The 27,774-nt window shown below is 37.6% G+C and overlaps 1 protein-coding gene across 4 annotated transcripts in view; it reads left to right on the top strand.

The window, feature by feature from the left end:
- The window catches only part of micu3a (mitochondrial calcium uptake family, member 3a), a 48,072-nt gene that overhangs the window by 11,943 nt on the left and 8,355 nt on the right, over positions 1–27,774 (top strand). For 2 of the 4 annotated variants that reach the window (XM_062032543.1, XM_062032542.1), the window contains exons 4-11: positions 3,915–3,993; positions 5,545–5,592; positions 8,200–8,282; positions 8,666–8,737; positions 10,403–10,444; positions 13,671–13,766; positions 24,624–24,718; positions 24,849–25,020. In XM_062032543.1, the coding sequence (XP_061888527.1) occupies positions 3,915–3,993; positions 5,545–5,592; positions 8,200–8,282; positions 8,666–8,737; positions 10,403–10,444; positions 13,671–13,766; positions 24,624–24,718; positions 24,849–25,020 (687 nt within the window). The remainder of the gene's footprint in view (positions 1–3,914; positions 3,994–5,544; positions 5,593–8,199; positions 8,283–8,665; positions 8,738–10,402; positions 10,445–13,670; positions 13,767–24,623; positions 24,719–24,848; positions 25,021–27,774) is intronic. The other 2 variants (XM_062032544.1, XM_062032545.1) reach the window with 2 other exon arrangements.

Genomic DNA, 27,774 nt, shown 5'->3' with positions numbered 1-27,774 from the left:
CCCCAAACAGGACATAGAGTGGGAGTCTTAAATTTGCGGCGTGCAGGCTCATATTTTGTGGCCTTGTACTTAACTTCGTAGTTTATTGTAATTGCGGCCACCGCACCCTGGTTGTTGAATAGAAAAATATATTATTGCAATCTTGTATCTTGTATCTATTTATTGTATCTTGTATCTAGAAAGAACACTAACTACAATAACGGTGCAAACACAAAAATTACAGCATAACGATCACACACTGGGCAACACAAATAGCAACTTTTTTAAAGCAAGCATAAGTGTCTCTGACCATCTCTCGGGGAACTAAACAGTGTCAAAATATGAAGTTTTTACTTTCAATTTTACATTTACAATAAATTTAAAACCTACCATATAACTCAGGGTTACTATGGCTACTGGAAGATGTAGTTAACAAATTCAGTCATGTGGTTAAAACATTATTCTGAAGTGAATATCCAGTCTCACCGTGACTCTACCTCCACCGATCCCCAGGTAAATTGAGTTTAGGACCCCTGTTTTGAATTGTCCATAGGTCTGAATAAAAGTGGGACTCTTTTGGGCACCTAGACCTGCACCGATAACAAATTTTGCTGGACGATATATTGATCTACAAATTATTGCCAATAAACAATATCATTGTCAACATTATTTTAAGACCAAATTAACCACTGATGTATCGGTAATACATAATTATAATGCAAGTATACCCTTTCAAATGCAAGCAACTTGTATTTCTCATATATTTTAATATTGTAATTGTAAACTTTCAAATATCCAAATTAAATGAAACAAAGAAATAATAAAAAATAAAATATACTCTGTCACGTTATCATTATTATTGCGGCATTGTTGAATGTGCTCAAAAAGTACTTACACACACATTAAAATCTTTTAACCAAGTTGTAGTTTTTTTATACACACAATATACTTTCCTGGCAGAGAAAACTTCTAATATTGTTCTTGCTTCATAAGAGCCATATTATTTTTATTTGTGTGTTTGAATATGTTTATCTTCTTTCATTTTAGATTTTTTTTTAATAAATGCAAATTGGGTAATCACTTTGCTTCACTTCGGGTTTAAGTCAGTGGTCTCCAACCACCGGGCCGCGGCCCGGTACCGGTCCGTGGATCGATTGGTACCGGGCCACACAAGAAATAAATTAAAAAAATATATATATATATATATTTTTTTTATTAAATCAACATAAAAAACACAAGATACACTTACAATTAGTGCACCAATCCAAAAAACCTCCCTCCCCCATTTACACTCATTCACACTCATTCGCACAAAATGGCTGTTTCTTTCTGTTATTAATATTTCTGGTTCCTACATTATATATCAATATAGATCAAGACAGTCTGCAGGGATACAGTCCGTAAGCACACATGATTGTATTTCTTTATGACAAAATAAAAAAATAGATAAAATAAAATAAACCACACCCCCGGTCCGTGGGACACATTTTCAAGCGTTGACCGGTCCGCAGCTACAAAAAGGTTGGGGACCACTGGTTTAAGTGACGCCAAACGAGTTCGCTTCCTGTTCAAAACACTGTTTCAACTCAAAACTGTCGAGTATAGATTAATCACTTTGTGCAATGACTGCATATCCTTTTTGTTCAATGTAAATACTGTATTTTAGTTGTATAGAGACTAATGTGGGACATTTCTTAATGGGGAAAGGCGTTAATGTCTCTTGTTTTAATTTTTGTATTCAAGCTAGCTTGCAAACTAACGCTAGTCAGCCTATTATTTTATTAAAGTGTGGTTATCAATCTTAGTTTTTCGGTCATTTTAATTTTATACGGTAATACTAACCGTCAAGAGTTTTACAACGGTTATCATTATTACAGTTGATGTGCATGTAGTACAAATGCAGATGCAAAGAATGACTGCTCTTGCAGCCAGTAACACGGAGGCAAATGGCAATTACCAAGGCTGACAAAGTTATCAGGTTCATTTTCATTTATCGTTCAATGAATTGACTTATCGAAAATATCGGTCTAGGTCTCTGGACACCTCACAATTCAATTTGATTCCAATTCTCGATTCAACACGGTTCTCTAAATGCATTATTTGGTATATAAATTATGATAAAACATTTTCAGAACCGATTACAGATCACAAAACCCCTTTTTGCTGTCATAGAACTTATATGCGCAGAGTTGGCCTAAAAACGTATTTAAAAATACAGTTTTACATGTTTTTTAATAAAGAATGATAATCAATCTAACAACAGAACTAGACCAACCCCAACTCCAGGCTAATACCAGCTTTACAACACCTAAGATAGAATTTTGCAAAGCAATTGGGAAGACAGACAAATACAATACAAAAAAAAAAGGAAAACTAAAATTTTAAAAAGCAACAGCAGCAATACTAATGATATCAATAATAGTTTTGTTTATGTTTTTAATCCAAAAAAATAATCCTAACAAAAAGAACATTGGGAAAATATATATATATATATATATATTTTGTTTGTGTACAGTATGTGTGCCATGTGATTGACTGGTCTATCTAGGGCAGAGTTGGGCAAATAATATGACTCGGGGGCCACATTAAGAGAAAAAAACGTGTCTGGGGGGGCTAATGTGTATGTGTGTATAAATTATATATAGACATTTAGCTGTAATAATCTACTGCACAGTATGTATGTTTGGGTCCCTTTTTTCAGGAACACTAATACCAAAAGTCACAATGTCTAAAAATGTTTTGACAGACCACCTAAAAAAACAGAATGGACTTTTACAGTTTTTTACTGAATGGGACATCCAAAATGTACATGGAAATAAAGAAAGTGGGATTTACAATATTAACTATGAACAATAAAACACTGACTATTAACAACATATGAACATCGCTCCTCTTTTACTTCTCAGACCAGCTCTTCGATAGTTGTGTATCTTTTACAATCAAGCAAAACACAACAAAAAATTTAAAAACAGTAAAATATGAAGGCTATGTGTAATAAACACCAACAATATGATATATTATCACGTAAAAATCTGCTTCCGTATCTGTTTCTAAAACAGGAGTTTCAGGCTGGCTGCTCTAAAAACATTCTCCGCCCACTATGCTTTGTTCCTCGTCTGAGCTGGTGTGACGTAGATTACCGCTATAACACACAAAAGCGCAGATTTCGACCATTAAAATACTTTCTATAGTTCAAGACTTACGGTCATTTAAAAACAGCACTGCACATCATAATGGTGGCGACAGTTTTGATGTTAAAGGTCTAAAAAAAAAAAGATGTAGAATGTCCGGCAGGCCGGATTGAAAATGATAACGGGCCGCATTTTGCCCAGGTCTAGTCTAGGGTGTACCCTTGCCCAAAGTCAAATCAAATTAAACTTTACGTATAATGCACTTTCCATACATATAAAATGTAGCACAAAGTGCTTTACATTTAAAAAAAATTGTGCCTCCCACCCTCATTACATACATACAGTCACCACAAATCCCAAACAAAAAGACTAGTACTAGGGACGGCGTGGCGAAGTTGGTAGAGTGGCAGTGCCAGCAATCGGAGGGTTGCTGGTTACTGGGATTCAATCCCCACCTTCTACCATCCTAGTCACGTCCGTTGTGTCCTTGGGCAAGACACTTCACCCTTGCTCCTGATGGCTGCTGGTTAGCGCCTTGCATGGCAGCTCCCGCCGTGAATGGGTGAATGTGGAAATACTGTCAAAGCGCTTTGAGTACCTTGAAGGTAGAAAAGCGCTATACAAGTATAACCCATTTATCATTTATCATTTATTTACTTCCTCACTGATACCTGCATGCAGTGAAACAAGAATGTGTTTTAAGTTGCATTCCATGTTTAGCACAAGTGCATGATGTATTAGCTGCATGGCAATTTGGTGAATTGAACATATTTGCCAACATACGTGACTTTTTATTTATTTCAGGAGCTGGAGAAAATCCTAGCAGACACTCCCCCTGTATGGAAAGGATCGTCCAAATTGTTCCGCAACTTGAGAGAACGAGGTATACATACTGGGAACACACACACATGCATGGATGCGTGTGCACCCTAACCCTACTAGTACAAAAACTATAAAAAATAATGTATTTGTAACAAAATAACTAATAGGTTTTGAATAATTTGCTAAATATATTAATGGATTACACTTTTCTGTTCATTCCCCATGGTCTGTATGATCTATGAGGATCATGTATTATGTGTATTTATACTCCTTTCAGGGCTTACCTACCAATGTGTGTGTTTGTGTGTGTCACAGTAGGTGTCTATAATCCTATGTTGGATGCCTGCTGTCCATCCTGACAGCCAAACAACCTGCTGGACAAACTAAAAATAGCCACCTCTCCTTTCATATTACTATACAGCTCCAATGAGACAGAACAAACCCCACTCTCGAGAAGAGATTAGAAGCAAAAAAAGAAGGATACATAGCTTTGGGCATTTCCCTATTTAATTTGGGAATGCAACATGTCAGTTAATGTTCTGATAAGGTATGCAATATAGATTGTATTTGTCGGAACACGTATTTCAATGATGAGCAGGAACAGCTAAATTCCTTCGAATGGCTGAGTTTCTTACAATGACAAAGCGAAATGGAATGTTGTGTTTGTATTCTGCGTTTACACTCTACATTCACATTCACACTGCTTTTAAAAGCAGGGCTTTTTCGTGTGTTGCTTTTGTTTTTATAAACAGGGTTTGCTGTTGTGTCAGAACCCCAATAAAGCCAAGACAATCCTTATGTACGGTAATGTAAATACATATATGTAAGTATAGTCGAGGTTTCTGTGGTTTATCCGTTATACAGTGCTCAATACCGGGGTAGAGCGGAATATACATTAGGTCAGGGGAAAAAACACATAGGCTATTTTCATCCCTACAAGCATATGTAAGTATAGATTTTCAACTCGGTTATCACTAGAACTTTTGCCAGCGTATTATTCTGCGGTATCGAGTTCCCCAAAAAATAATTCCACACATTAGTGACTCTGTCTCTGTACTTTTTTTTTATGAGTTTGACTGAAAAATAACCCACAATGGGGCCAAAGAAAGTGTGCTAACAGTTCGATAAAGTAGGTGAGAAACACTATTGAATTATAAAAAGATCTAATAGCAAAGTACAAAGGGAGAAAAGAGTTCCAAATCAGCTCATTTCTACAAAGTAGTTGTGTGTTAGGAAACACAACCCTGTCACCGCCTTTACCTGGTGTCATGTTCAAAATACGCACACATCCACACACATTGGAAAGCAGTGTCCCATAACACTCAGGTGAGTCACCCTGAACTATCTGGACAATCAGACAGAAAGCGAAAAAGATTGCTAATGGGCTGGAGGCAGGAAAAGATCACCTCCTGAAGCATTTTTCACCTGCTTATCCAAACACACACCGATGTTTACTTGGACACTAAGGGTGTGTGGGCAAATGTCTTGTTGGGTGCTTATCTCAAAAGAGATACATTTTAAAATGCTATCTCCTTGAAAGGAGGGATCGGGTGTCTGTGTGTGTGTGGCTGTGAGGTCAGCCTCTAACTAACTCTCTTGGTCTCATTGCTAGGCATCATCTCATACACAGAGTACCTGTTCCTGCTCTGCATCTTAACCAGTGAGTCTGTGCATATCCTGCTGTCTCAGCATGTTTACTTATGTACTAACATACTTTTTTGGGAGACCATAGTAAGCCAAGGCATGACATAAGCAATTACCCTTTAAAAACATTTCCAATTTGGATAAGCTATACCTAAATAGTTGGAGACATGTTGCACATGAAAAAAAAACACACACACTTAAAGTGAGGTTGCAGTAAGTAATTCTGCCGATCACACATTGCTACCATGTATCATTTCCAGGCTTACTTGTAATGGTTACTTACTTATACTGTGTTAACAACCTCAGATATGCAGTGGCAGACTCTGAAGAAAAAATACAGAACATCCTGAACACAGTAGTAGCCCACAGTGAAGCAAACGGACTGTCTCTAAACCTCAACAAAACCGAATGAATGACAGTTTCCAGTTTTTAGGTTTGTTTTCTAAAGAGTTTAAGCACATTTTGGAATGCCCACATTTAGCTCCAAAATGTGCGCGGCCCTGCATCAGCCTGCTGACGTCACCTACAGAAGAGGTAGCATCTTCATCCAAAGTCGTGATATTTTCTCAGAGAATTTGAAGAAATTAGCAAACATGCCTGCCAGATGCATTGTTGAAGGTTGTAGCAATACAGCCTGCATACATTTTAGAATGATGGGAATATGAGGAAAGCACCGCATGGATGTCTCCGGTCAAATTGACTCGCGCAAAATGGGACGGACAAAGCGAGAGGAGTGTAATTTGCAGCGATCATTTTATTGATTCTGATTTTGAGGAAGAAGAGTTTTGGTCAGAGTTTGCATGGAAAAACATGTAAAAGACTCATATCAAATGCTTTCCTAAGAATCTGAGTCAGAAACTGCGGGAAAAACCCCAGAAATAAGAGCAGACCAAGCAAGATGCTTGAGGAAAACATCAGATGTTTTTTGCTCATAATGTTAACCATATCAGTTTTGAAGTAATCAGGGACTAGGGCAGATGTCGGTAACCCAAAGCGTTGAAAGAGCCATATTGGACCAAAAATACAAAAAACAAATCTGTCTGGAGCCGCAAAAAATGAAAAGCTGTATATAAGTCTTATAGCTCGGTTGGTAGAGTGGCCGTGCCAGCAACTTGAGGGTTCCAGGTTCGATCCCCGCTTCTGCCATCCTAGTCACTGCTGTTGTGTCCTTGGGCAAGACACTTTACCCACCTGCTCCCAGTGCCACCCACACTGGTTTAAAAATGTAACTTAGATATTGGGTTTCACAATATAAAGCGCTTTGAGTCACTAGAGAAAAGCGCTATATAAATACAATTCACTTCACTTCACTAATGAAGGCAACACATGACGTAAGTGTCTATTTTAGCTGTAATAGCCTACTATCAAAATGACCATGTGTCGCAGGCTAAAGCAAATCTTCGTTGACAGAAATGTTGAAATGTAATATTTATTCTACACATTTTTCCAACATTCTAAAACATTAGTAAAACTTCTCAGAAGGTGAGACAACTCCTGGAAATAACTGTCTTTTTAATGCCTAAGGTATAGATGTGTGTGTCCAAGTTAAATGGAATGGCAGGCATTCGTCTTTTAATAGATTTCTTACAATCTTTGGCAAGCTATGTAATGTTTGCTGTGGTCTGGAACAACATGGCACACAAACAACTATCTGAAATGCAGCCAATATTACATACAGATATTGTGTCATGAGACATGCAAAACTAAATCATATACAAAGAGGATACAATTAAAGGATATTAAATGAGCTCAAATATACCTACCAATAAGGTGTAATGATGCAATATGTACATACAGCTAGCCTAAATAGAATGTTAGCATTGAATAGCTCGCAGGCATGCACTGCCCAAATATGCCTGATTAGCACTCCAACAAGTCAATGATATCAACAAAGCACACCTTTGTGCATTCACACACAGCATAAAACTTTTGGTGGACAAAATGAGACAAAGGAGTGGAAGATTTTACATGTAAACAAACTGTTGCGTCACAGTCCACACTATGGTGAGTTCAAGAACCGCCAAAATTAGTAGGACAAAACGATGTTCACCAAATACTCTCATCAGTGAAGCATACACACAAACATATTAAACTGTGGGCTTTCTAACAATTGGGAAGGTTTGTGTTATGTTTTTCCTTAAACAAAAAACATACTAAAGCTAAAAAATTATGTTTTTTCCCCATCTCTTTCCATTTTCAATCCTTTTTTAAAAATGCTGTAGGGAGCCACTAGGGCGGCACTAAAGAGCTGCATATGGCTCGAGAGCCGCGGGTTGCTGGGTGACAAAAACATGCTATTAAGTGATCACAATAATGGTTTTATATTCCTTTATCCACGCTGTCTATTTTCCAAGTACAGTTAGTTGTCTACTGTTTACTAAAAAACTAATTGATAGTATGGTAAATAAGGTGCAAAAATACATAAAGATAACTTGTTAGGGAAATTGTGTTAATCTGAACGCTATGAGTCCTTTAATGGAACTGTAGGCGTATGCTCATATACGCTGTATATTTTATTGGACCTGATCATTGTCCCCTCATAACTGCGGGTTACATGGTGATTTAGAATTGCCTTTCACACACTCGTGTAAACCCTCACCATTTGTGTTCTTCTCTACTGCAGAGCCGCATGCTGGCTTTAAGATTGCTTTCAATATGTTTGATGCAGACGGCAACCAGATGGTGGACAAGAGAGAGTTCATGGTGGTAAGTCAAATCCATTCATGTCATGATAAAACATCCATTCGCCCTTGACAGAATTGTAATTCTGTTTTCAGTGCTATATCTTCCTACATGTACATGAATTGCAAGAAACTAAGTTACATGAGGGGTTGTTTTTTGGGGTTTAATTTATTTGTAATATTAATATTTGGTGTCCTAACCAACTCCAACCCTAAAGGAATTATTATAGCAACATAAAGTGTAATATTGTGTCATGATAAAACATTGTTTTTATTGAGGGATGTCTGGGACCTATCTGTAGCATATGTTTGTGGTGTGTGGGACATAAGCGTGTCACTGTGGGAGTTTCCACTTGAACTGTTGTGCTGTGCTTGGAGCATGTCATGCTAATTCTGTCCTCTTTACAGCTTCAGGAGATCTTCCGGAAGAAAAATGAGAAGAAAGGGAGGAAAGGGAATGCTGAGAAGTCTGCACAGTTGGTAAGAACGTTGGTAATAGAGAACCTGGGATTAAGGCCATAGGTATATTGGTATAGATGTAAAAACAACAACATTGTCCAGTTGTCTTCTGTAACCCTAAAAAATAAATGAGACACACCGGCGTGGTGCAATTTTTATACTTTCTATCTTAAACCTGAATTTAATTAGATGCATGTTTTGGAGTAACATAAATTGTTTTAGTGCAAAATTACAAAATTAACAGAATAAAATAACTGTTTTTTAGCTTTTTCCCATTAGGGGTCGCCACAGCGATACAATGATGATAATTAAGCTTAATGTTTACGCCTGACACCTTTTTGACACACCACTGGCCAGGGATCGAACCTTCAAGTCGTGCCACAAAAAGTAAAATGCGTGTACAATTACAGCACCAGGGATTAACAGAAGATACAGTGATTATGGCTCTTTTCATTAGTGACAGTTTAGATCTGAGAAGAGTTTGCTGTGAAATTTATAGTTATTAATGCCATTAACATTTTCAAACTAATTGTGATTCTCACGGTAATACTGGGCAAAGTATGTCCCTTTTAGGCTCAATCCGGGATGTATACTTTTGTTTCAAAATACGGGACAACTCAGTTTTTTAATAGACTTTTGGCGACCCTACTTGTGTAGCGGATGCCACCTGGATGAGAGTGCGTTTAAGGGGGTGATATTAAAGGCTATGCGATTGTATGTTAAGTAAACCTCACTCCCTGTTGGCCTGGGCTTTTACGCTCCTGGCTAGCGTGCTTAACTCTCCAGTTGAGATGTGTGGTCACGGGTTCGAGCCCTGGCAGTGTGCAGTGCTGACTGCGGTTACACTTGTCCTCACCAACAGTGTGACAATTATACATTTGTGACGTGTAGACATAACAGAATGAAACTTGATCCCAAATCCATTGGATTATTCAGGCAAATTATCATCAAATCATTTGAATACATTCACAAACGCATTATGCATTTAACGTTCCTGAAATGCTGCACCGAACTGTACACATGGATGTATTTAAAATGATTAGCCATTAATTAACAAGTTCATCACCATTTTTGGAAGTATTAGGGAAATAATCCATCATGTAACGATGACTGAGTGCATGCAGCCTCACATGTTTTTGATGGGACATCTTTGTTATACCATGACAAAGACATCCTTTTTATGTAGTGGTTTAAAATTGATACACTCTTGTATAGTTTGTCTTTTTTCACGCTTATGTGATTAAGGCTTAGAAACAACACTTTTTAGCATGTTTAGTTTCTATTGAAACTTTTTTAACTATAATATTTGCTGGCATGACGATGATCTTTTCCACATTGATTAGAACATACATGCATTCCAAATATAATTAAGAAGAGAAAATCTGCAGATCTGCCAATCTTCACACTTTTAGTTAGTAATGAACACATATATAATACCTTTATATTTTATGCACAGATAAATAATATGTTGATGCATATTTAAAACAATTTAGTGTAACTTTAAAAATGTGTGTTTCTCTAAGTTACAATCATAGAAGCGTCGTTGGTAACGACACATGCATTGTGTATCCGCTGCCATACTCATTGCATGTACTAACATGTCTTTTATCTTCTCTCCTCCCTCCTCTCTGGCTGCATGCTCTGTCGTCCTCTGTCTCTTCCTCATGTCTCTTCTCTGTGTGTTAGAGTATGCAGCTGTATGGATATCAGGTTGCCCCCATGAACAGCGTATGTATCCAAAAACATAACCCCTTAGTGTTCGTTTTGTTCTCCACTAGACGGTTAGGAACTGATTGAAGGCTCAAAGGAGAAATAGTGTCTAATAATTTCCAAAATAAAATAAAATGGGCAATAATATGCTTTTGCAGATCCTTAGCCACAACTTTTGGTGTAGATATTAAGCAAGAAACTGTAATTAGTGGGGACACACAATATTTTTTAATCAAGTCAAGAATAGCTTTCTGCTTCTCAAGACAGATATTGATAACTTATTTATGTGTATTTTTTATTTATTTAAATGCAACTGTACTTTATGTACACCTGGGGGTTAGGAAGACTCAAACAAAGGAGGATTTGACAAACTGGAGATTTAGTTTAACCAAATATGACATCACTACTGAGGTAGGGCTAGCAGCGCTTCACTTTTTCCACATTTGGTTATGTTACAGCCCTATTCCAATATTGAATGAATTCATTTTTGTTCTCAAAATTCTATAGACAATAATATCCGATAATGACAATGTGAAAAGTGTTTTTTTTTTTGCATATTGAAAATAAAAAAATAAAAAATCACATGTACATAAGTATTCACAGCCTTTGCTCAGTACTTTGTTTATGCACCTTTGTCAGAAATTACAGCATTAAGTCTTTTTGAATGAGATGCCACAAGCTTGGCACACCTATCTTTAGGCAGTTTTTCCCATTCCTCTTTGCCTATTCCTCTTTACAGCGCCTCAGTCTCCATCAGATTAGATGGGAAGCCTTGGTTTTCATCCAGGATGTCTCTGTACATTGCTGCATTCATCTTAGTCTAGTCAGGGAGGTGACCACGAACCCGATGGTCACTCTGTCAGAGCTACAGCATTCCTCTGTGGAGAGAGGAGAACCTTCCAGAAGGACAACCATCTCTGCAGCAATCCACCAATCAGGCCTGTACTGTAAGATGACCAGACGAAAGCCATTTCTTAGTAAAGGGTTTGCCGAAATGCACATTAAATATTCTCAGACCATGACAAAAACAATTCTCTGGTCTAGTCAGGATAAAGAGAAAGATGAATGCAGCAATGTACAGAGACATACTGGATGAAAACCAACGCTTCCCATCCAACCTGATGGAGCTTGAGAGGTGCTGCAAAGAGGAATGGGCGAAACGGCCCAAAGATAGGTTTGCCAAGCTTGTGGCATCTTATTCAAAAAGACTTATAAGGCTGCAATTGCTGCCAAAGGTGCATCAACAAAGTATTGAGCAAAGACTGTTAATACTTATGGACATGCGATTTTTAAGTATTTTATTTCCAATAAATATGCCAAAGAAATCACAAAAAATGTTTCACATTGTCATAATGGGGTATTGTCTAGAATTTTGAGGAGAAAAATTAATTAATTCAATTTTGGAATAAGGCTGTAACATAAGAACATGTGGAAAAGGTAAAGCGCTGTGAATACTTTCCGGATGCACTGTAAATCAGTAGGTAATCTAATGTCCTGATGTCCATCTATCGCTGTGTGTGAAGTTAAGAAGTGATCTGCTGCGGACAAGGTCTAATGTCTTCAACAATGGTAGGAGCGGTATCTTCAGCATCTCTGATAACGCAGCGGTCAAGTGTATCTTTGATTCAGCAGTATTGTTTTATCTCTGGGCTGCTCGCAATGGTGTCTTGCTTTTAGGGGGAAAAAAATAATTTTGTACTTTTATGTCACGTCTTGGTGTCCATGACTGACAGTTTAGCTTGCTTGGACATACTGTACACACAGCGTGGAACTCAAATGAAAGAGAGCAGCTGGGTGTCTCCCTCTTCCATGCTCAGCCGAGTGAGCGAGTCATCCCGCCAAAGCGGAGAACGCACAGTGCCATAATTTTACTTCCATGTGGAAATTACAGGTGGCTTTGGCTTTAAGGTCATCTCTGAAGGGCTTTTTGCACTTTTCGGACGCCACAGCATTAAGGTTGGCCAACGGCTTTTCTTTGTGGCTGACTTTGGGCACCTTCTTTACAGATGGAAGCGTCTTAATGGGCTTTTAGGACATGAATGCCGGCGGCAGTTCAGGGTGGCTAGTGAGATTTTATATAAAGAAGCCAGTGTTTTTTTCTTCCTTCCGGAGTGTTTGCAGGGCATCTGGTGCAGACTGCACGCGGGATGTCTTGTTTGAAAGGGGTAACGAAGTCCCGCACGACTGAATGACTCTGTTTGTTTACACTGAGATCCGGTGAATTTAAGAGAAGTTAGGACCTCATAAGTGGTAGGAGTGCTTCATTTGTTCACCCTAACCCACATATAGCACAGTATGGGTAATTTAGTTTTATTACCTTTTTGGTTTTTTTATTGTTTCGGTTATCGGTGCTATTTTTTTATGTTGTCAAATTATCGGTGTCATAATTCTGCATATTGACGTACTAATTATCGTGCACCCCTAGAAAATAGTGCCTGACTGACTATTCAAAGACCTTTTCAAACGTTAGTAATAACGCTCAAGAGTGTCTGCATAATAGTGTGCCTTCAAAGTTGAGAGGGTTCATACTATTTTCCTGTCCTTTTGGCTTTGTAAAATGTATGAAGTAAGACTATAGACAAGGCAGGTTGTTCTTTGGATTTCTTTTGCTTTTTCAGTTGTGTAATTAATTGCAGATGTCAGCAGAGCTGCATTAATATGAAAAAGACTATTATATTTAAGGGGACAGTGATGCTGAAGTGAGTTACAGTATATGATATTGAATGATATGGAGCATTTTAAACATATAAACAAATCACCTATGAAATGCAAAATTTTGCCATTCTGTGTTGATGTGCAGGTAGGAGGTCAGAACGCAGGAACCTTGCTTTTTAGAGGCAGAACACATTTCAGTGAAACCAGCATATTTTTAGTGTCGATAATAGAATATGAAGTTTTAATGTGAGAATGTAAGTTCTTAACCTTTTGCAGGAGTTATTTCCACTATAAGCACTATCTTTAAAGTTATCTAATACTATAGTTCCCTCTTCCTCGAGGCTGTAAATTATATGAAAAAGGTTTCCAGTGTCGGTTGCCCATTAAGGGCCAGATTCTCACAACAATGTTAAAAGTACATTGTATTATTTTCTATTCATTAGGATTGATTCATAACATGTAAAAAGGCATCTCTTTCAGTTTGCCTTACGCGTTGATAGAGTGAATTACTGAAAGCTGAAGCATGTACTTCCTGAAGTGTGGCCGTTGGAAGTGAACTGACCCTGGCCCTGCTTGACCACCCCTACAGGTGCTTAAAAAAGACAGTCAAGAGTTTGTGGCGCGGAGTTACTGGGACGTTCTGAGGCGAGGCGCCAGCCAAATCCTCTTTTCTGACCTGGCAGAGGTACATAGACCCGACTGTCCTCTGTGGTTTTATTCCTCCCTTCACCCTTTCACCATTTTAATTTTCATCATCATCCCTGTGTGTTTTGTGTTCTCATCAAGCATGCCACGGTACGACTTGAATGAAATGCATGAAGACGTTGGGGCTATTATCCCCCCAAAATTTACCTGCGTAAAGAAATATAATGTTCCGTCAAGTTCCCCGATCCTTTTAAAGTGTTTTATTGTAACTTAACTATAAAATTGTGTCTCAAAAGTCTTTATTCATTTCCGTCCTTCATAACAGTCAATATGTACCTCCATATCTTTTCCACTATCCCATAATGTGTCATTGTTTGTTTGTGTTCTCTCACCATATTTATTTCTAAAAATATTTTTTCCTCTTTAGAGTTTACATAATCATAAGCTTTTTTATATTTATTATATTTTATTTGCTTAAAGGGGAACTGCACTTTTTTTAACCTATAATTCACAATCCTCATGAGAGACATGAACACATATATTTTAAAATAATCCATTCTTACTCGTAAATTATGTAAATAAAAGTCTGCCTACAATAGAGCCAATGGGAACCAAGATGTGTATTGCCTTTATTCCGACCATAAAACTCAATAAATAACCATTCAAAAAGCGCCAACAATACTACATTTAGATCTCATGACCTGAATATTTACCAAGTATTAGCAAAATTGTTATTATAAGCGCTAACGTTAAGGACTTACATTTAGCGGCGCATTGATCAGAGAGGTATCTTCCTTATGCTGCTATATCGACATCATGACCTGGTGAGCTTGTGAAAGTTAATTCCGGATTATAAATCATGCCTCTCACCTGGATAGTAAAATGATGTGGACATAAACTGATAAGTTGGTAAACTTTTGCAGCCAACTTCGACCCGGAAATGGCCAGAAAGACGCTTTGTTCTACCCCCCTTTTTTCTTTGCGAGAATTATGAGTAATTTTTCATCTAAACCGGAATAGATCAACATCCTGACAGTTAGCATCCCAGTGAGAGCAAACATTGTATAGTAAGTGATGTTTTATTATGTTTGTTGGCTGTCATATCTGCACTGAGTAGTATTCTGTGTTGTTGTTGAAGGAAAAAGCAAACGTGATACGTTTTTGAAATGAATACGCCGCCGTATGCTTAAAGTTAAGTTAAAGTTAATGTACCAATGATTGTCACACACACACTAGGTGTGGCAAAATTATTCTCTGCATTTGACCCATCACCCTTGATCACCCCCTGGGAGGTGAGGGGAGCAGTGAGCAGCAGCGGTGGCTGCGCCCGGGAATCATTTTTGGTGATTTAACCCCCAATTCCAACCATTGATGCTGAGTGCCAACCAGGGAGATAATGGGTCCCATTTTTATAGTCTTTGGTATGACTCGGCCGGGGTTTGAACTCACAACCTACCGATCTCAGGGCGGACACTCTAACCACTAGGCCACTGAGTGAGCAAAGTACATCAATATTACATGTTTTTATGAATGTGGCTGTTACTACATTAAATATATGCTTACGTATGTAAAACCTTGATGGAAGTGTTTGGATGTTTCTTAAGTGCTTTATAAGCAGAATAAAGCGACTCCCATAGGCTCCATTATATGCAGACTTTTGTCCCGCATTTATTTACTAGTTAGAGTGCATAACATTTTTTATATATGTCTGCTTGTCTTACATAGGAATTGTAAATGATAGGCAAAATCCCCCAAAAAGTGCAGGTCCCCTTTAAATTAATTCATTTTTGAAGAACTCACACTTAAACATTCTCCATATTGTCATTTCATAAGACAAAAACATATCTAGTGTGTAATTAATTTATCTTCCTTTTGTCTTTGTGTTGCTATTATTTGTAAGTATTTCTACTACATCGGTGTGTTAAATAATGATATATATATATATGATGTCATCTAAAAGATGTAATATAATATAGTCTATTGTAGTCTAACCTCGGCAGCACGGTGGGACATGGGGTTAGTGCGTGTGCCTCACAACAAGAAGGTCCTGACACCGATCCCCGGGCTTGGGGTCTTTCTGTGTGGAGTTTGCATGTTCTCCCCGTGACTGTGTGGGTTCCCTCCGGCTTCCTCCCACCTTCAAAGACATGCACCTGGTGATAGGCTGATTGGCAACACTAAATTGGCCCTAGTGTGTGAATGTGAGTGTGAATGTTGTCTGTCTATCTGTGTTGGCCCTGCGATGAGGTGGCGACTTATCTAGGGTGTATCCCATCTTCCGCCTGAATGCAGCTGGGATAGGCTCCAGTACCCCCTGGGAACCCGAGAGGGACAAGCAGTAGAGAATGGATGGATGGATAGTCTAACCTAGTATAGTAGTGTGGTATAATATAATTAATTGTAGATTTTGCAGTATTGTAGGTATCTTATTTTTTAATTTTCTAACATTAATGACACTGAATTTATAAATATTAGTATGTTATCTAATAATCCACACCATATACAAACATAAAAATGTAAAGGTAAGTTATAGGTCAGAATAGGCTAAATGGTTTGTAATCAGCAGCCTGCACATTCTTATAGTGAAGTTTGCCATGGGAGGAAGAGCACAAAAACATCCCCAGTGAAGTACTTTGGGGGTGTTGGTAATGATTAATAACATGCTAACACAGAGCAAGCTGGCTAGCTGTCTAATGACAGGCTTTGTGCTGTGGTGGCAGCGGAAGCTAAAGTGTAGGTAATGACAGTGGTGCGTAATGGGTCTGACCTTGTATTTACTCTATCCAAGGTGCCTTTCATCTGCCATTGTGTCAAATGGACAGAGCACACACAGCATCAGGTAGAGGGCTAAGGAATAAATGTATGAACTAAAAAGAACAACATTTGCAACATTTTTGAGATTGCACCATTAAGCAAACATACACAAAACACAGCACGATGGTGCAAATACGAATACATTGAAGTGAGATGTGATGCATTTGATCAGATAAATATAGAGAAAGAGATACAATCAACAAATAGGTAATAGAGGCCTAGAGTAGAGGCCAGAGGTCAGCAGTGAACAAATGTTGAGGGTACAAAGTGGGTGGGTCAAAGAGAGGCTCGGGAAGCACTTTTAGGGCGAAAGAAAGAAGCTGGTCGTGTTTAAAGAAAGATGTGTTTACTCAACAGATTAGTCAAGCCCTCTGCTTTTGTCTGGCAAAGGAGGCTCTCTGACTGACAGCTAGAGGAGGAGGCATTGACAGGTACTAGGAGGCGAAAGGAAACCAGAGTAAACTGAGAACATGTAGTATGAGAGGAAAATAAGTGACTGGGGAGGACTGACAGAAGGTGGGCGAAAAGACCGGGTCATGGGAAGAAAAAGGTGGACTAACCTGAGCCCTGAGAATGTTCAACTGACTGACAGTTAGACTGACTTTACTGAACGAGCTGCTCCTAGGTGGTATTAGTCATAGATGAGTTAGGAACAGCATTTTAGTGTTTACATTACTAATGACTGTTTTTACCCTTCACTTTATGATCAAAGTCTGCTGTAACACCGACACACGCTCACCAGGTGTAAGCTAGTGCTCTATGGGGTGAAGTAATCGTTATGTTGTCATGTGGCTGGTGCTGCTACACTTCCAGGAATGATAACCTTGTTTTGATCACTTTGGCACTGTTGATGTTGCACCACTGTTCTTTAGCTCTGTTCAGTGTGTTTTGTGCTGAAAAATTGTGAAGTATAGAAAACATCATATTACATGGAATCAAATGCTCTATATTCAAGCTATGCTTTGTTCAAATCCCAAATCCATTCCAACACAAAAAGACACAAAGATGTTTATATTTCACTTACACAAACTGACAGTGCTTTCATTTACTCATACTACATGGGCTGACAAATTGGAGAAAGAGCATAGTACCCATAGTGCAGCGTTTAGTATTGATCATCGATATCAATCCGATACGAGATCATTACAAATCATACGTACTTGCATTTTTATTTTGTTTTCAGGATCTTCGCATGTTTCAAAGAGTCAAATTTTAAAGGGGTCCTTTTATGCAAAACCTACCGAAAATTTGAAATCAAACCATGGAGGCATTTCGAAGATATTATAAAACCATCTTGCCTTCCCTCATACTTCTTCTGAATGAGCCTTTTGGAATTTGCCCAACTTGTGACGTTTTCCCAACATGTGACATCTGCACAGGCCTAAATCTGCGATTTTTCAAAAAAAATTGATTTACGATTTTTCCTGATTTTTTTCCCTACTTTAAAAAAAACAAACCAATGAATACAAATGACAGAGATAATTCTAAACAAGAGTTGCTTTTATTTGGTCCAAAACGAGTCGTTTGAAATGACACTGCATACCCTGCGTCTTACTCCTAGCAAAATTCTAATTTGTATAATGTTCTTTTTAGACCAGACGTCAAATGTAATTGTTATGCAATTATTTTCAATGACCTAAATTAAGAGCTTCCTCTGGGAGGCAACACTTCTGCTTGAATAAAATACTTCTAAAAATGTAGCATTGTACATTGTATTTAAATAAATAATAATCCCCAACATTGAGATTGAAAAAGTGCAAACATAAAACTTCTGTCTTGAAAAAAATACTTCTGTAAATAAAAATGTTGCATTGCACATTGCTTGCAAATAAATAAACTTCAATAAATCAATAAATCCATCCATTTTCTACAGCTTGTCCCAATAATTATTAAATAGTAATACAAATCAATCAGATCAATAAAGTGCAAACTCAAAACTTATGTCTTGAATAAAATGATTCTGTAAATAAAAATGTAGTATTGTACAAGCAAATATTTAAACAAGTACAACATTGAGATGACTATATATTTTTAGTAAGTAGCTAAACCAGGCTTTTCAATGGAATATTCTGGGCTCTTTGTTAGTGTGTACTGATGTTAGAAACAATGTACAATTCATTGCACATGTAATACATCACTATATTGATGATTAAATGCATTATAATTCCACAACAGTTTTGCAGAAGCACACGCGTGTACGAGCTGTCCGGTTTGTAAGTGCAGAGCGACTGCTTCAGTGATCGCCCTGTGCATTGTTCTCCTTTCTCATCGTACATGGTATCATCATAAATACCTGGTGTAAACGATTCCACCAAAGTAAGATGCTTTTTAGGTGGAGTTTGTTGTGTTTCCGATCTTGTTTGCTTTGTCGAGAGTTGCATTTCCTCCACTCGGCTCGATGCTGTTACAGACGCTGGAATACATTTGTTGTGCTGCTACCTTTTTTAAACAAACTTTGCAGCTTCACTTGTTCCACGCCTATTACCAAAAGCACTGACAACACTTTTCCTTTTTTTAGAACAAGCGTCTTGCTTTCGTTCGCGTTAGCATTAGCCATGTTTTAATAGGTGTGTAAATCTCCGCTAAGGAAGTAAGTGGGCAAGCGAGGGCTACGGAAATTCATGGGGGCAAAAAGTAAGCCGGAAAAAGAGGAGGAAAACTTCGATTTTTAATTTTAGAAATCGTCTGCAACTAAAAATTCAAAATGTATCAATAAAATCGATCTATTGCCCAGGTCTACGTCAGCAGACATCTCCATATATGGTAGAGGTTTACCCGAAGAGTTTTGCGCCAGTCATGGCTGTATACTTCTCTTCCCCAAGAAAGGCGATCTGGGTACACTCAATCCAATCGCAGCTAAAATATACAATGCAACCATCCATCCATTTTCTACCGATTGTCCCTTTGCAATGCTCCTCAATCGTTTTCAACCAAAGATTGGAAATCTGCTTAGAAAAGATCAGAATGGATTCAGGATGAATCCTTTGACAACTGGCCAAATTCTCACTGTCAGGAGAAAATGACAAGCATCTTAAAGGCATAGACTATACCTGCCGAAACCGCCAATGCAATAGTGATGCTCCACAAACACACTCGAGCCATAGTCAGATCACCAGATGGTGACATATTTATTTTTTTTTACATCTGTGCTGGTGTCATCCAAGGAGACACCCTTGCTCCCTTTCTGTTCGTCCTCTGTGACTATGTGCTAAGCACCTTTGTAGATACACACAGTGACCTGGGATTTACTTTGAACAAATCCAGAAGCAGGCGATACCCATCCATAACCAATGCAGACTATGCATATGATATAGCTCTCTTTGCAGACAACGCAGTGGATGCTGAGAGACTGTTAGACATGCTTGAAACTGCTGACATGGCCTCCATGTTGATTTGAAGAAAACAGATTTTATGACCATCGATACTGCGGGGGCGATCAAAGCTCGAGACACAGAGTGTCGCAGATTCACTTATCTTTGTAGATACATAGCCTCTACCGAAAGGGACACACTTATCTTTGTAGATACATAGCCTCTACCGAAGGGGACATCAAAATACATATCTCAAAGACAACGGCAGCCTTGGACAGACTAAAAATAGTGTGGAAATCAATGTTGCCTTGTCTATGATTCAATCATCTGGTTACTCACAAAGTTAGAAAACATGTTGGACGGCACATACATCAGGAGATCGCCTGAGGATTTGAACATTTCGTGGGAAGCGCATCCTTCAAAGCAACAGTTTTATGGTGGCTTGGCAGCGTTATCAACATCAATCAAAGAACGATGCTTGAGATTCTTTGGCCATTGCTGCAGAAGCAAGGAAGAACTTGAAAGCGATGTACTGCTATGGACAACAAGGGCCTGATTGACGAAGATCCAAATACCACGCTGTAATAAATGTGTGCTATCTATAAAATAGCGTGTACTCTTAGTGTCCGTGTTGCGTGCGATTTACTAACACTGCGTGTGTAATTGAAAAGTGTTGGGAGACCGCTTTATTTAAATAAGGATTTTGCGTACCACGGAGACACACTTACTTAGATAGATAGATAGATAGTACTTTATTGATTCCTTCAGGAGAGTTCCCCTTACTGCATATTCATGTTATAATACTCTACCTGTGGCGTTTTGCTATGTTTTCAAACAAGCAGGAGACATCTACTACGTTGTATGGGCATTTTAGCAGCAGTGCATTGACACGGAAATCTACGGAAATTACTGAAGGTGTTCGGAGCACAATATTCAAAATGGCTGACAGAATTTGTGGCATTTTGTTACATTGTAGACAATATTTTCACATACTTTGCGAATTGTAAATACATTTGGATATGGTTTAATGGATACAATGAAACACAGATCAGCATATGAAGTCAACTTGTTTTTCCACTCCACTGGTACTTTCAGTCCTCTAACAACTATTAAATTATGTAGCTCGATGGATATGTCTAATATTTTTATTTCTACCGTCTAAAATGTATGACGAAGGATTCTCGTCTGTCCATCCTTCTGACACGTGCTAAACAAAACACAAAATAGTGCTCGCAAAATAGCTATGAGTGCTGAGAAATCACATTGTGCGTACTAAATAATTATATTTGCATCTTTTCTCTGTATTGTGGCCGTTTTGATGATCAGCATATATGTTGCATATTAATGAAGACAGAAACGCAAAATGGATTGCACCCCTTATTCTGCTCACTTAAGAGACAAAATCCACTTTGCAAACATTTAGTAAATCACCTGTGCGTGTGTTTAGTTTTCACATGTTTTAGTACATGCAAACCTCAAGTAAATCAGGCCCCAATACACAGCAACACTGGTGTTGGTCAACCAAAGCCACATATATTCAGCAAATTGTACATGACGCCAACTGTGAAGCTGAAAATCTGAAAACACTGATAGAACATTGGGCACATGTAGAGGCAACCTCGCCTGACCAGAGAGCAATATCATTTTATCACTTTATTGCTGCTGGGTGACTTAATGGGATGATTAAAGCAAATTCAATTCATGCGTTTCGGTATCTTCTGGCGTTTTTTTTCATGACATTCATGTTTTCATCTACGGTATATTAAAATAACTGCAAAATGTATTTTCTTGGGCCTGGAGCCCACGCTTGCAGTTCATGCCAGCATCGTCCATGAGCCATGTAGTGCAGGCAAAAACCTCCTTTAAGTATGACTTTTTTGCACTTGCTATCAATTTTACAAGCAATCTCAGTAGATCACACACAACTTGCCCACTAATCGTACACACAATTTTATAGTTTGCACACTCTGTTTAGCGCGGATGTTTGGGTCTTCGCAGATCAGGCCCTAAATATGCCAAAACCAGGCCAATATACACTACCGTTCAAAAGTTTGGGGTCACCCAAACAATTTTGTGGAATAGCCTTCATTTCTAAGAACAACAATAGACTGTCGAGTTTCAGGTGAAAGTTCTCTTTTTCTGGCCATTTTGAGCGTTTAATTGACCCCACAAATGTGATGCTCCAGAAACTCAATCTGCTCAAAGGAAGGTCAGTTTTGTAGCTTCTGTAACAAGCTAAACTGTTTTCAGATGTGTGAACATGATTGCACAAGGGTTTTCTAATCATCAATTAGCCTTCTGAGCCAATGAGCAAACACATTGTACCATTAGAACACTGGAGTGATAGTTGCTGGAAATGGGCCGCTATACACCTATGTAGATATTGCACCAAAAACCAGACATTTGCAGCTAGAATAGTCATTTACCACATTAGCAATGTATAGAGTGTATTTCTTTAAAGTTAAGACTAGTTTAAAGTTATCTTCATTGAAAAGTACAGTGCTTTTCCTTCAAAAATAAGGACATTTCAATGTGACTCCAAACTTTTGAACGGTAGTGTAGGTCACTATACTGAATTAAATGCTATATAAGCTTTGGACACCACTAGTTTACAGTGTTTCTTTAATGGTAAGTCCAACAGGAAGAGCTTAACGAGTATTATTTTATGTTTAGTAAAGTTCTGTATTACCTGAAATAAAGCATTAAAAGTTCCAGTGTGACCAATGATGATGATGTTCATTTACCCATTAAATATTTATTTTGCATTGTTTTCTGCATGGAAAATTATCTCAGTGTTCATACAATTCAGTTTTAACAGAATAACAAAATCCAATTTACCACTGTATTAGGACAAATTGTCATTATACTTACAGGAAGTGGAAATGGAAGAAAATATGCAGTTTGTCTTTTTTTTCCACTCCTCTGTGAATATATTAATGAGTGACAATGGAAATTGTTGTTGATTCATTCATTCATTTGTGAAACCTTGAATACTGGGCTCTAAAGTTCTTCCACCTCATCACTTCATCCCAAAAGTGTTGGATGGGCTTTAGGTCAAGGCTCTGTGCTCTTTTTTTCAACACAAAATTCATCCAAGCATGCCCTTATAGACCTTGCATTGTTCCTTGTGACACAGTTGTACTGGAACATGACTGCTTCAGAACTGTGGAAGAAAAGAATTGTCCAGAAAATCCTGGTCGGATGAATGAGTGGTAACTGAGATAGACTGACACCTTATTGGTTATTTAACCAATTTTCAATGCCGTGTCTTAAGACTTTTTTCCCACCCAATTTCACAAAAATACTCAAAATATTTCCCCACAGTGGTAACAATGTACGTATGTCGCTCTTCCTTTGCAACAATCCTAATTCTATTGGCATTACTGTGTCTTAATCGAGGTTGACATACAGGTCTTGTTTAACCTTTTTTTTTTGTCTTGCCTTGGGTTTTAGGATTTTACTCTTGAGGTAGAACCCTATTTAACATTTAACGGTGACGAGAATGACATAAATGCTCCTCCGTCTTTGGCAAATATGCGATTGGACCCAATATGATGTCTGCATATGGTAGCATGACCATGGATAACAAGGTTTGGCACTGTTGGGCATGGCCGCAAGGGAGAATTGTTATTTACTTCCCCTTCTTCTGCTTTTATTGGAACCGCTTAAAGCCCAATCACCTTTTTCTGAGGTGTTATTTTAGTAAGTTTAGTTTAGTTACTAGTGAGGGGAACAAATACTATAACATAATGGCTGTTAAGTAACTAAATTCTGGCACTTTTTCGGAACGGGAAGTGAATAGATGATAAATAATTATAAATCAAACTAAAAGGTAAAAGGTGGAGTCAGCTCACATTCTTCGCATCTGTGTTTTGTTTGCTGCTACTGTTTATGGTCTGACACTAGATGTGGCAATGTGCATGTGATGTGGTTTGAATGTGTATGTTCACCAGCCACTGTACATGTGTGTCTTTATCTGTCTCAGTCCTCCTTCTGTCTCTCTTTCTCTTACCTCTTCTCACTGCCTATATTCCTGTTTTACCTGCAGCATGTTGGGTGGCAATGAGCATGCACGTTTTGGGGTAATGAGCATGCCAGTTTCCTAATGTATTGTTTCTGTGTTCCAATGTACAGTAAGTCTGTTGTGTTTCCTACTGTCACAACATTAATCACCAGTCTGGGTTACATGGAGAGATTATTACAATCCTTGTGTTGAGCTCTATTGTTTTGGTGTTACAAGAAATAACACCAAAAAAATTAGTGACCACTTCCAAGAGTTAGTGATGATCCTTGCCCTCAAACAATGAAGTAGTCAAACTTTTCACAAAACAAATCATTCTGTCTGTTCGTATAAAATAAATGGTAACAATGCCTTGGATCGCCTATTTGAGATGCGACCTGAACTGGTGTATTGATGTCATTATGGCTGCTGACAGTGTTCTGTTGTTTCATTGACATGATTTGCAAACGTTTGGCACCATGGTTGCCATTTTGGATCTATGATGGCCTAAACCTTCTCATTAGCTGTTTCTCAATACACATTCATATCTGTAATTTGTGAGATGTTTTGCAACAAGTTTTGTTCCGATTCAAAATATCTTGCCGGTAACTGTCAAAATGCTCAAATGGTGTTATGAACTTTGGTTTGCTCCCTATTGGATTAGTCTGCAATGCACTGAGTAAATTATTTGGTATTGAGAAACAGACTGTAAGTTTTCAGAAGAAAAAGGTTTGTGCACTCACAGATCTTCTCTCTTTCCCCCTTATATTAGCGCGCAGATGAGAATATAACCATTGACACCACCCTACTGGTCCATTTCTTTGGGAAGAAAGGGAAGGCTGAGCTCACGTTTGATGACTTTTACAGGTACAGTATTATTCAGTATAACCAGCACAAAAACTGTGATCTGCTAATGCAATGCTGACTTACCTAGGACAAATATCAAAACTCTTTACCACGTTTCAGGTAACCGCTTCACCTCCTCTCATATTTTCAGGTTCATGGATAATCTCCAAACTGAAGTGCTGGAGATTGAATTTCTGACCTACTCCAAAGGGATGACCACCATCAGTGAAGAAGACTTTGCCAAGATCCTCTTGCGCTTCACCAATGTGGAGAATATTGGCGCTTACCTGGAAAATGTCAAGCAGAGCATACCTGATGAAAAGGTATAGTATAACCATTATATCCTGACATAGTAGCCTCCACACTAATATACATTGTAAATCAATAAGACATTCCTTGTGTAAGCCTCTTGAACAAATAAATGCTGCACATAGTGTTCTTGAGAGCAGTTGCCTCGAAAGCGTGTATTGCTTTTAAATGGTATTTTAAATTTAATTCATCGCTTCAATACATGCAGATTACCTTGGTTTTATCTGAAGTCCTGCTGGGGTGTATTTTGTATTCCTCATTCATCTTTGCACTTAGCATCCTATGCCGCCCTTAAGGTAAGATAAAGATGGTGCACTCAATAAAAAAGTATGTGATTAATCTTTTCTTTCTTTCTTTTAGTTTATTTCGAACATGAACACATTTACATCATAATACATCACACAATTTCATATCATTTCATTTACATCATGCCCAAAAAGGAGTAGGAAGAAGCAAAGCTTATTATCTCTGTTTATACATGATTCATGTGATATTTTATTGTGATTAGTCACGAGCTACCTCGTTAAATTTGACAGCACCTAAAATACGTAGTATTTGTCCGTAGGAAGTTGTTTACTATCAAAAAGCAAAACTGGACTAACATCATTTTACACACATCCATAATGCACATCACTGGCAGCACTCAACCCAATATAGAATTGGAAACATTTTGCAATATGGGACATAAAAAACTGGAATTGGAAAATGATATAGATGCAGACAAAAACTTTTTCTAACACATCAGAAATCACTGTTCTTATTGTACATAAGAACAATATAATAACAGCAGTAGATGTGTGCAGCAGCAGTGTTAATGGGTCTAACTGAAGTATTTGACACAATAACCACAATATTTTATTAATGAATTAGAACGATCTCGGTAAAACTAAAATAATGCTACTATGGTAACAATAGAAGAAAAAGTCAAACACAAATACATAGTAGGAATTAAGAGTAACGTAAATCTAATTTTTGGGTGTAATAATAGATGATCAAATGAACTGCAAATTTCATATAAAAATACAACTCAAAGTGGCAAGAAATATTTAAATAATGAAAAAAGCCAAAAACATTCTAGACCAAAAAATTACTCCATATTGTTTACTGCTCGCTAGATGTTTTGTGTAGAAATATGGGGAAACAATGACAAAAGCACACTTCATTCATTAACAGTGTTACAAAAAAGGTCAGTTAGAATTGTACACAATGTTGGATATAGAGCAGTGGTCCCCAACCTTGAAAATTTGTCCCACGGACCGGGGGGGGGTTATGTTTTTATTTTTTTATTTATTTATTTTTTAATCAAAGAAATACAATCAAGTGTGCTTATGGACTGTATCCCTGCAGACTGTATTGATCTATATTGATAGATAGATAGATAGATAGATAGATAGATAGATAGATAGATAGATAGATAGATAGATAGATAGATAGATAGATAGATAGATAGATAGATAGATAGATAGATAGATAGATAGATAGATAGATAGATAGATAGATAGATAGATAGATAGATAGATAGATAGATAGATAGATAGATAGATAGATAGATAGATAGTACTTTATTGATTCCTTCAGGAGAGTTCCCTCAGGAAAATTTAAAATATATCAAAAAATGTAATTTAATTTTAAATTTAAAATTAATTTAATTTCAATTTAAAATATACCAAAAAAAAAAAAAAAAACATTTTTTATTTCTTGTGCGGCCCGGTACCAATCGGTCCACGGACCAATACCGGGCCGCACAAGAAATAAATAAAAAATAAATAAATACTTTTTTTTTTTTTTTAATTAAATCAACATAAAAAACACAATATATACATTATATATCAATATAGATCAGCCCGGTGGTTGGGGACCACTGATTTAGAGAACATACAAACCCTTTGTTTATTGAATCAAAGATATTGAAATTCAATGATCTGGTATTTAGTTTTTTTTGCACTTTAAGGGGTTGTTCAAACACAAAGTGTTTACAAAGTATAAGGAAGAGGAACAATGATAATTATTGAAAATAAAATATGATTCATCTCTTTATGTGAATCGTAACTGAGTTAAATATTTATGAATATAACTGTTGTATTTTGAAATCATTGATATAATTGTGTTACAAATTGGAAACAGGAAGTGAACATATGTGTAAGAAACTTTTATGAAGTAAAAAAGGGGTAGGATTAAATAAGCTCTGGTTCTTCCTTTTTGAGCATGTTATAAAGAGAAATGAAAATATGTGATGTATCGTGTTTACACCGCAGTGATGTACAACATAAATGTCAATGTCAAAAACAGAAAATAAAGGTAGGGGGTTTGTGGTCCTTTTTAGTCACAAATCAGACTGAGAATGCTAAGTCAGCAGTGAACCGGTGGTCTGAACCATGTGCGCTTTGTGTTAAACATCATCAAATAGTGAAGGTATCGTCACACAGCTGAACATTTTTACAATACAAATTGCAAGTGTTTTTTTTGTGGTTTAGCATTTTATCTTGAGAGTAAAGAAAGTCTTCAATTCCCTTTTATATCTGTTTGATATATTCCTCCTTCCTCTGAGTACCCCTGCCTCCCAGCAATGAATAGCACCTGAAATTTCCCACCACCATCTCTGCCTCAGGCTGTTGTCGCCCGCCACACTTCGGCGCTCCACTGCCTCACTCGACCACACACACATTCACACATGCACTTTCTTTCCTCTCTTTCCTGCTATATATTGTATTAATTCATTTGCAATGGCATACTTGCATTTTTTTTTAATTTATAAGGCAAAGCTGCCT

The sequence above is a fragment of the Entelurus aequoreus genome, linkage group LG22, assembly GCF_033978785.1.
Source record: "Entelurus aequoreus isolate RoL-2023_Sb linkage group LG22, RoL_Eaeq_v1.1, whole genome shotgun sequence".
Lineage (NCBI taxonomy): Eukaryota > Metazoa > Chordata > Actinopteri > Syngnathiformes > Syngnathidae > Entelurus > Entelurus aequoreus.
Note: the sequence above shows the minus strand (reverse complement) of the source record. Positions and strands in the feature narration are given on the sequence as shown.